This window comes from Somniosus microcephalus, unplaced genomic scaffold (genome assembly GCF_052327205.1).
Source record: "Somniosus microcephalus isolate GS21.2 unplaced genomic scaffold, FLI_Smic_1.0 unresolved_chr2, whole genome shotgun sequence".
NCBI lineage: Eukaryota > Metazoa > Chordata > Chondrichthyes > Squaliformes > Somniosidae > Somniosus > Somniosus microcephalus.
This window is the reverse complement of record NW_028225180.1, coordinates 16,150,417-16,160,937: the sequence shown is the minus strand read 5'-3', so window position 1 is coordinate 16,160,937 and position 10,521 is coordinate 16,150,417. Positions and strand designations below refer to the sequence as shown.

Here is a 10,521-nt window from a genome sequence, read left to right as displayed (position 1 = left end):
GTGCAGGGCCTTGGTGATGATGTGCAATCAATTACTCATAAAAGACTGAGAGTTAAGAGAGTAACTAAAGGCTTTTATTAACAAAAGAATGAAGGTCTGCCTCGAGTGGTCGACCGGTCCAGAATACAAAGGGCTGGGGAGCAGTCACCTTTATACTAGGACTTGTGGGAGGAGTCAGCCGAGGCATGTCCAGGCATGTACACAGTGGAATACAAACAGTGGTTTACCACAGGTGAGACCACACCTTGAGTGTTGTGTGCAGTTTTAGTCGCCTTATCTGAGGAAGGATGTTCTTGCCGTGGAGGGAGTTCAGCGAAGATTCACCAGACTGATACCTGGGATGGCAGGAATGACGTATGAGGAGAGATTGAGTTGATTAGGCTTATATTCGCTAGAGTTTAGAAGAATGAGAGGGGATCTCATTGAAACTTATAAAATTCGAACAGGACTAGACAGACTAGATGCAGGAAGGATGTTCCCGATGGTCAGGGAGTCCAGAACCAGGGGTCACAGTCTAAGGATAAGGGGTAAGCCATTTAGGACAGAGATGAGGAGGAATTTCTTCACCCAGAGAGTGGTGAACCTGTGGAATTCTCTACCACAGAAGGCAGTAGAGGCCAATTCATTAAATATATTCAAGAAGGAGTTAGATATATTTCTTAAGGCTAAAGGGATCAAGGGATATGGGGAGAAGGCAGGGACAGGGTACTGAATTTGGATGATCAGCCATGATCTCATTGAATGGCGGAGCAGGCTCGAGGGGCTGAATGGCCGACTCCTGCTCCTATCTTCGATGTTTCGATGTAACAAATGAGAGGAGGCCAGACGTTTTGGAATCGTCGCGTTTACTGTTGGTTTGCACATATATTAAGGCGTCCGTCACTCAAGGCAGCGGATATATTGCACACAGCTTTCAGCATCAAAATTCCTAATTACAAGCAAATCAATCGATCCAATCTCCGCTCTCGCCCACCGGAGAAACGGTTCGGCTCGCGAGACTTCAATCCGAGCGGAATTCAGGCTTCTCACAGACCACAGTTCGCCACAAGCTTTACCCTGTTTAAAAACCACCTCGTTTTTAAGGGGTATTAACTCCGTCATTTTTCTTTGCACTCGGACCCGGCCCGCACTGCAGAAATCATTTTCCATTCGCGAAGCTCTGGCTAAGGCAATTTTTTTTTCCCTGATTATTTCTGTCCGTTACTTTCAGAGAAGCTCCCAGGGCAGGAACAGCACGGGGTTGGTTAGATGCAGAGTAAAGCCCCCTCTACACTGTCGCGTCAAACACTCCCAGGGCAGGTACAGCACGTGTTCGATACAGAGTAAAGCTCCCTCTACACTGTCCCATCAAACACTCCTGGGGCAGGTACAGCACGGGTTAGATACAGAGTAAAGCTCCCTCTACACTGTCCCATCAAACACTCCCAGGGCAGGTACAGCACGGGTTAGATACAGAGTAAAGCTCCCTCTACACTGTCCCATCAAACACTCCCAGGGCAGGTACAGCACGGGGTTAGATACAGAGTAAAGCTCCCTCTACACTGTCCCATCAAACACTCCCAGGGCAGGTACAGCACGGGGTTAGATACAGAGTAAAGCTCCCTCTACACTGTCCCATCAAACACTCCCAGGGCAGGTGCAGCACGGGTTAGATACAGAGTAAAGCTCCCTCTACACTGTCCCATCAAACACTCCCAGGGCAGGTACAGCACGGGGTTAGATACAGAGTAAAGCTCCCTCTACACTGTCCCCATCAAACACTCCCAGGGCAGGGACAGCACGGGTTAGATACAGAGTAAAGCTCCCTTGACACTATCCCGTCTCAGCTGCCTTGGCAGCGATTGATGGGTCAGCGTAGAGGGAGCTCTACACCATATCTACCCCGTTTGGTCACCCGCGGCCCCTGGAGGTGGTGGAGAGGGCGGAAAGGCCAACAGTTCAGAGGCTGGGCTGGGCGATGAACCCCCTGAGGGTGGAGAAGAGCCCGATGTGGGTGACGAGGTTGGGCTCCAGCACGTAAGCCCACTCGCCCTGCTCCCTCAGCAGGGCGTAGAGCGCCGTGTCCTTGGCGTAACCTGAGCGACAGTGGACGCCCTCCAGGTAGCCGAGCACCCGCCGGGCTGAGCGGGCGGAGTACAGCATGGCGGGGGTGCAGCATTCGCTGGCGGGCGCCAGGACGTAGAGCTGCGGGCTGAGACGCCGGGCCTCCAGTAGGTAGTGGCGCCCGGCCAGCTCGCCCGCCAGCATGGCGAAGACGGCCAGGAGGGCAAAGGCCGCGGCCGAGCACCTGCCAGTGGCCAGGCGGTAGAGGCCGGTGAGCAGGGCGCCGCAGACGGCCCCCAGGCCGAACCATTCAAGGATCCGCATGGGCTCGGGGTTGAGGTAGCCCTGCAGGCGCTCGGGGTGGTAGAGCTTGACGTAGAGGGCGTCCCGAGCCCGCGGGGCGGCGAGCCGCCGCTCCAGGAGGTCCCGCAGCACCGCAAAGAGGTCCTCTTCCGGCAAGGCGTCGTCCTCCACCAGGAGCACGTGCTGGGGCTGGAAAGTGGACAGGGTCTTCCGCAGGCAGTACAGGTAGTCTTGCTTCTCCTTCTCGAAGCGGTTGTCTGCCTCGCTCGCGCCGCCGCCACCCTCCTCCTCCTCCTCCCCCGGCGCGAAGCGATGGGCCGTGGGGATAAGCCGGGCTGCCGCCAGGGCCTCCAGGTGCTCCGGGGGCCGCGGGTGCACGTTGCAAGCGAACAGCCGCTGCCCCCGGCACCACGGGCAGCCCCGCATCAGCCGGTGGAATGCCGCCGCCACCTGGAGGTAGTAGCGATACTCGGCGCCTTGCGCCCTGACCGTGGTGATGATGGTGACCACCAGCTGGGGGCCGCTGCCCGGTTGGTGGGGGCGGCGGGGCCCCTCGTCCTCCTCCGTCTCCCGGAAGTAGCGCGCCGCCGCCTCGCCCCGCGCCCGGCTGCTCTCCAGGGCCTCGGCCGTCATCCGGCGCAGGTGCGCCCCCCGCCAGAAGTAGCGGGAGTGCCGCTGGTTGTGGCAGAGGAGGGGCAGGAGGATCCCAAAGGTCAGCAGGTAGAGCAGGAGGGCCTGAGCCCAGGGACGCAGGAGGCAGCGCAGCAGGCTGCGGGAGGCTCCCGTCCGCACGGCCCCACCCACCCCGCCTTCGCCTCGCTCTCGTCGCTTCATTCCTTACGCCCAAAGTCCCGCCATGGTCTGCTAGACCCTTCCCCAGCTTCAAACGGCGCGGAACCAAGGCGATGGTGCGTACGGTATATCCAGGAGGGTCAATCTCCCTCCCCCAAGTTCCAGATACTCCCACCCCACCCCCTCCTTTCACCAGAGAGGAGATGGTCGGGTCGTAATGGGCGTTAGGAATGAAGAAAATAGGGGGACTTAAGGAAAGAGCAGAGAATCTCCAAATCCCCCCCACCCCGCTCCTTTTATGATAAGTACTGATAATTCAAGAAAGGAAACGTCCAGTTATCTAAACAGCCTCAATAATGGTTGGTGGGGGGAGGGGCGGGGGAAGTCCCAAATAACGCTCGATTTAGGCGAATGATGGATTCACCCGAAACGCCTCTCAGCGAGCCGCTCTCAGATCAAAGGGGTGATAAACCTTTCAGGAGAAGGGAAGAGAAAAGTGGAGAGACAAGATTCACCGACCTGTCCCCCAGCCCGACATCCCAGGCCCTACACCTCCCTGAATTTCGATGGGAAAGGAAATGTTAGTGGGGTACAGCCAGGGGTGGAGCAGATCAATCCCCGAAAACGCTAATCCCAACGAGACCGAGGATTGGGCAGCGGGGAGTAGAAGGGAAAGTTGGTTTAACAGGATGCTTGCGAGTACTGACGTCCTGCTGTTGTGTTGACCAGGTCAGGTGGGACGTAGGGGCTGAGCATCAAGCTTCTAGAGAATGTTTGTGATTGGGTAGAGGAGATTACTCGATGTTGGGGTGAAGCTTTGAGTTTGTAGTTTTGCTTAGCTCTCAGTTTGTCCCGAGGGTGTGAGGGGAAGGAAGGAAGGAAGGAAGGAGGGAAGGAAGGAAGGAGGGAAGGAAGGAAAGAGGGAGGGAAGGAAGGAAAGAGGGAAGGAGGGAAGGAAGGAAGGGAGGGAGGGAAGGAAGGGAGGGAGGGAAGGAAGGAAGGAGGGAAGGAAGGAGGGAGGGAAGGAAGGAAGGAGGGAAGGAAGGAGGGAGGGAGGGAAGGACGGAGGGAGGGAGAGAAGTCGTTCTTGAGGTAGATGAGTCTTGGTTGGGGTGGTGGAGAGCCAATTTCTTGGCTTCCCAATCCGGCTCCGATGGGCTGGCCAATTCGCTCCCAGACGCCAAAAGGCCCGGCAATCGCCCTCGCCCCTTGCGGTCCTGGTCCGCCCCTTTCCCCCCAGTTTAAGCCGAGGGCTATCGACTCCGGACAGGAGCAGGGGACGGCGCTCGAAGGCTGAGCGAGAGAGGTGGCGTTCCCGGCTCCCGAATCTCGAAGCGGGTTCTTTCCTGGAACAGGTCACGGCCAGGCTACCTGCGGAAGGGAAGGAAGAATCCAGAATCAGTGAGTGATTGGCAGATCCTCCATCCCCACGTTCTCGGACCCATCCCATGAGAGGTCCTCCCACCCCATGAGCTCCACACGACCGGGGGCGAGCTCAGCCGCTCTCGAGGGCCTCCACTTCCTCTCCTCCTCTCTCTCTCCCCCTCCCTCCTCCCCTCTCTCCCCCTCCCTCCTCTCTCTCACTCCCCCTCCCTCACACACCCCCTCCCTGCTCCACACCCCCACCACCTCACACTACCCCCTCCTCCCTCCACTCTACCCCCACCTCCCTCCTCACACACCCCCACCTCCACTCACTCCTCCTCCCCTCTCTCTCCCCTCCCCCTCTCTCCCCTCCCTCCTCCTCTCTCTCCCCTCCCTCCTCCTCTCTCTCCCCTCTCTCCTCCACACCTCTCCCCCTCCCCACCTCTCTCCCCACCCTCCACACCTCACCCCCTCCCTCACCCTCTCACCCCACCCTCCTCACTCTCTCACTCCCCACCCACTCTCACCCCCCCTCACCTCCTCCACTCACCCCCCCTCCCCACCCTCCCACCTCCTCCTCCTCTCCCCTCCCTCCTCCTCTCTCACACCCCTCCTCCCCTCTCACCCCCCCCCCCTCTCCCCACCCTCCTCCTCCACTCACTCACACTCTCACCTCCCTCCTCCTCACTCCCCTCCCTCCTCCTCCTCTCTCTCCCCTCCCTCCTCCTCTCTCCCCTCCCTCCTCCACCTCTCTCTCTCTCTCTCACCTCCCTCCTCCTCTCTCTCCCCTCCCACCTCCTCCTCTCTCTCCCCTCCCTCCTCCTCTCTCCCCTCCCTCCTCCTCTCTCTCCCCCCTCCCCCTCTCTCCCCTCCCTCCTCCTCCTCTCTCTCTCTCTCTCTCTCTCCTCCCTCCTCTCTCTCCCCTCCCTCCTCCCTCTCTCCCCTCCCTCCTCCTCTCTCTCCCTCCCTCCTCACTCTCTCCCCTCCCTCCTCCTCTCTCTCTCCCCTCCCTCCTCCTCTCTCTCCCCCCTCCCCCTCCTCTCCTCCCCTCCTCCTCCTCCTCTCTCTCTCTCTCTCCTCCCTCCACCTCTCTCTCTCCCCTCCCTCCTCCTCTCTCCCCTCCCTCCTCCTCTCTCTCTCCCCTCCCTCCTCCTCTCTCTCCCCCCTCCCCCTCTCTCCCCTCCCTCCTCCTCCTCTCTCTCTCTCTCTCCTCCCTCCTCCTCTCTCTCCCCTCCCTCCTCCTCTCTCTCTCTCCTCCCTCCTCTCTCTCCCCTCCCTCCTCCTCTCTCTCCCCTCCCTCCTCCTCTCTCTCACCTCCCTCCTCTCTCTCTCTCCTCCCTCCTCCTCTCTCTCCCCTCCCTCCTCCTCTCTCTCTCTCTCTCTCCCCTCCTCCTCCTCTCTCTCTCTCTCTCCCCTCCCTCCTCCTCTCTCTCTCTCTCTCCCCTCCTCCTCTCTCTCTCCCCTCCCTCCTCCTCTCTCTCTCCCCTCCCCCCTCCTCTCTCTCCCCCTCCCCCTCTCTCCCCTCCCTCCTCCTCCTCTCTCTCTCTCTCTCTCTCTCTCCTCCCTCCTCCTCTCTCTCTCACCTCCCTCCTCTCTCTCTCCTCCCTCCTCCTCTCTCTCCCCTCCCTCCTCCTCTCTCTCTCTCTCCCCTCCCTCCTCCTCTCTCTCCCCTCCCTCCTCCTCTCTCTCCCCTCCCTCCTCCGCTCTCTCCCCTCCCTCCTCCTCTCTCTCCCCTCCCTCCTCCTCTCTCTCCCCCTCCCCCTCTCTCCCCTCCTCCCTCCTCCTCTCTCTCTCACCTCCCTCCTCCTCTCTCTCCCTCCCCCCTCCTCTCTCTCCCTCACCTCCCTCCTCCTCTCTCTCCCTCCTCTCTCTCCCTCCCCCCTCCTCTCTCTCCCCCCCCTCCCTCCTCCTCTCTCTCCCTCCTCCTCTCTCCCCTCCCTCCTCCTCTCTCTCCCCTCTGTTCTCTCCTCCCCCTCTTCTCGCCTCTCCCCCCTCTCTTCTCTCCTCTCCCCCTCAATCTCTCCCCCCACTCCTCCTCTCTCTCTCCCCTCCTCTCCCCCCTCCTCCTCTCTCTCTCTCCTCCCTCCTCCTCCTCTCTCCCCCTCCTCCTCTCTCCCCCCTCCTCCTCTCACCCCCCCTCCTCCTCTCTCCCCCTCCTCCTCTCTCTCCCTCCCCTCCCTCCTCCTCTCTCTCCCTCCTCCTCTCTCTCCCTCCTCCTCTCTCCCCTCCCTCCTCCTCTCTCCCCCCTCTCTTCTCTCCTCTCCCCCTCAATCTCTCCCCCCCCACTCCTCCTCTCTCCCCCTCCTCCTCTCTTTCCCCTCTCTCTCTCCCCCCCCCCTCTCTCTCCCATAAGAAGTAGGAGCAGAGTAGGCCATACGGCCCCTCGGGCCTGCTCCGCCATTCAATAGGATCATGGCTGATCCGAATCTAGACTCACGTCCACTTCCCTGCCCTCTCCCCGTAACCCCTAATTCCCTTATCAGCTAGGAAACTGTCTATCTCCATTTTAAATTTATTTAATGTTGCAGCTTCCACAGCTCTCTGAGGTAGCAAATTCCATAGATTTACTACCCTCTGAGTGAAGAAGTTTCTCCTCATCTCAGTTTTGAAAGGGCAGCCCCTTATTCTAAGATTATGCCCCCTAGTTCTAGTCTCACCCATCAGTGGAAACATCCTCCCCGCATCCACCCGATCAAGCCCCCTCACAATCTTATATGTTTCGATAAGATCGCCTCTCATTCTTCTGAACTCCAATGAGTAGAGTCCCAACCTACTCAACCTTTCCTCATACGTCAACCCCCCTCATCTCCGGAATCAACCGAGTGAACCTTCTCTGAACCGCCTCGACAGCAAGTATATCTTTTCTTAAATATGGAAACCAAAACTGCACGCAGTATTCCAGGTGTGGCCTCACCAGTACCCTGTATAACTGCAGCAAGACTTCCCTGCTTTTATACTCCATCCCCCTTGCAATAAAAGCCAAGATTCCATTGGCCTTCCTGATCACCTGCTGCACCTGCATACTAACTTTTTGTGTTTCATGCACCAGGACCCCCAGATCCCTTTGTACTGTAGCACTTTGCAGTTTCTCTCCATTTAGATAATAACTTGCTCTTTGATTTTTTCTGCCAAAGTGCATAACCTCACACTTTCCAACATTATATTCCATCTGCCAAATTTCTGCCCACTCACTTAACCTGTCTATGTCCTTTTGTAGGTTTTTTATGTCCTCTTCACTCACTGCTTTCCCTCCCATCTTTGTATCATCGGCAAACTTGGATATGTTGCACTTGGTCCCCTCCTCCAAAATCGTTAATATAGATTGTAAAGAGTTGGGGTCCCAGCACTGACCCCTGCGGAACACCACTAGTTACTGATTGCCAACCCGAGAATGAACCATTTCTCCCAACTCTTTGTTTTCTGATAGATAGCCAATCTTCCACCCATGCCAGTATATTACCCCCAATCCTGTGATTTTTTTATCTTGTGCAGTAATCTTTTGTGTGGCACCTTGTCAAATGCCTTTTGGAAGTCCAAATACACCACATCCACTGGTTCCCCTTTATCCACCCTGTTTGTTACGTCCTCAAAGAATTCGAGCAAACATGACTTCCCCTTCATAAAACCATGCTGACTCTGTCCGATTAAATTATGCTTATCCAAATGTCCTGTTACTGCTTCCTTAATAATGGACTCCAACATTTTACCAACCACAGATGTTAGGCTAACTGGTCTATAGTTTCCAGCCTTTTGTCTACTTCCCTTTTTAAATAAGGGTGTTACATTAGCAGTTTTCCAATCTGCTGGGACCTTTCCTGAATCCAGGGAGTTTTGGAAAATTACCACCAATGCATCCGCAATCCCTACCGCTACTTCTCTCAAGACCCTAGGATGTAGGCCATCAGGTCCAGGGGATTTAACCGCCTTAAGTCCCATTATCTTACCGAGTACCATCTCCTCAGTGATTTTAATCGTGTTTAGCTCCTCCCCCCCCCCTATAGCCCCCTGTTTGTCCAGTGTTGGGATATTTTTAGTGTCCTCTACTGTAAAGACTGATACAAAATAGTTGTTCAGCATTTTTGCCATCTCCATGTTCCCCACCACTAGTTTCCCAGTCCCATCCTCCAAGGGACCAACATTCACTTTAGCCACCCTTTTTTCTTTTTATATAACTGTAGAAACTCTTGCTATCTGTTTTTATATTTTTTGTTAGTTTACTTTCATAATCTATCTTCCCTTTCTTAATTAACCTTTTAGTTATTCTTTGCTGGCTTTTAAATGCTTCCCAATCTTCTATCCTCCCACTAGATTTGGCTACTTTATATGCCCTTGTTTTCAGTCGGATACTATCCTTTATTACTTTACTAAGCCACGGATGGCTGTCTTTTCTTTTATGCCCCTTTTTCCTCAGTGGAATATATTTTTCTTGAAAGTTGTGAAATATCTCCTTGAATGTACACCACTGCTCATGTACCATCTTACACCTTAATCTATTTTCCCAGTCCACTTTAGTCAACTCTGCTCTCATACCTTCATAGTCTCCTTTATGTAAGCTCAGTATGCTGGTTTGAGATCCAACTCTCTCACTCTCCAACTGAATTTGGAATTCAACCATGTTATGGTCACTCATTCCAATGGGATCCTTTACTAGGACATTTTTTATTAATCCTGTCTCATTACACAGGACCAGATCTAAGATTGCCTGCCCCCTGGTTGGTTCAATAACTACTGCTCAAGGAACCCGTCCCTAATGCACTCTATGAATTCTTCCTCAAGGCTGCCCTGCTCAATTTGATTTGTCCAGTCAATATGAAAGTTAAAATCTCCCATGATTATAGCTGTTCCCTTATTACAAGCCCCAACTATTTCCTGATTTATACTCCGACCAATAGAGTTGCAACTGTTAGGAGGCCTATAGACTACGCCCACTAGTGACATTTTACCCTTATTATTCCTTATCTCTACCCAAACTGTTTCACTATCCTGATCCTTTGACCCAATATAATTTCTCATTATTGCAGTGATTCCATCCTTTATTAACATAGCCACCCCACCTCCCTTTCCTTCCTGTCTGTCCTTCCTAATAGTCAAATACCACTGGATGTTTAGTTCCCAGTCATGGTCACCGTGCAGCCATGTTTCTGTAATGGCCACCAGATCATACCCATGTGTAGTTATTTGTACCGTCAACTCGTCTACTTTGTTACGAATGCTGCGTGCATTCAGATAAAGAACTTTTAAATATGTTTTGTGACAATTTATTCCTGCTTTTACCCCCTTTACTACTTTACCTTTATCTTTATATATTCTGTCCCTTCCTGACACGCTCTGGTTTTTAATTCCCCCACTGCTACCTTGCTCTATTGCCTTCTCCGCTGACATTTTTATTTTCGCTCTCTTGAAACCTCCCCCCGACTAATTAGTTTAAAGCCCTCTCTACAGCCCTAGTTATTCGATTCGCCAGGATTCTAGTCCCAGCACTGGCCAAGTGAAGTCTGTCCCAACGGAACAGCTCTCTCCTGTCCCAGTATTGGTACCAGTGTCCCAAGAAGCAAAACCCATTTCTCCCACACCAGTCTTTGAGCCACGCATTTAATTCTCTGATTTTACTTACCCTAGCCAAATTTGCTCGTGGCTCAGGTAGTAATCCAGAGATTATTACCCTTGTGGTTCTGCTTTTTAATTTGGCCCCTAGCTGCTCATACTCCCTCAGCAGAACCTCTTTCCTTGTCCTATCTATGTTGTTGGTACCAACATGGACCACAACAACTGGATCCTCCCCCTCCTACTCCAAGTTTCTCTCCAGCCCAGAGGAGATGTCCTTAACCCTGGCACCGGGAGGCAGCACAACCTTCAGGACTCTTGCTCTCGGCTGCAAAGAACCCTATCTATCCCCCTAATGATACTATCCCCTACCACTACAACATTTCTTTTTACTCCCCCACTTGAATGACCCCTCGTTCCACGGTGCTGTGGCGAGGTTGCTCATCCTCCCTGCAGTTCCCGTTCTCATCCTCA

At 54.4% G+C, this 10,521-nt stretch overlaps 1 protein-coding gene across 1 annotated transcript; it reads right to left on the bottom strand.

Moving 5' to 3' along the window:
- Nucleotides 1–828: 828 nt before the first annotated feature.
- On the bottom strand, nt 829–4,100 carry pgap4 (post-GPI attachment to proteins GalNAc transferase 4). Its single transcript, XM_085975869.1, has one exon. The coding sequence runs from the start codon at nt 3,178–3,180 to the stop codon at nt 1,939–1,941; it is 1,242 nt and encodes a 413-aa protein (XP_085831995.1). The 5' UTR covers nt 3,181–4,100; the 3' UTR covers nt 829–1,938.
- Between the last annotated feature and the right edge of the window lie 6,421 nt (nt 4,101–10,521).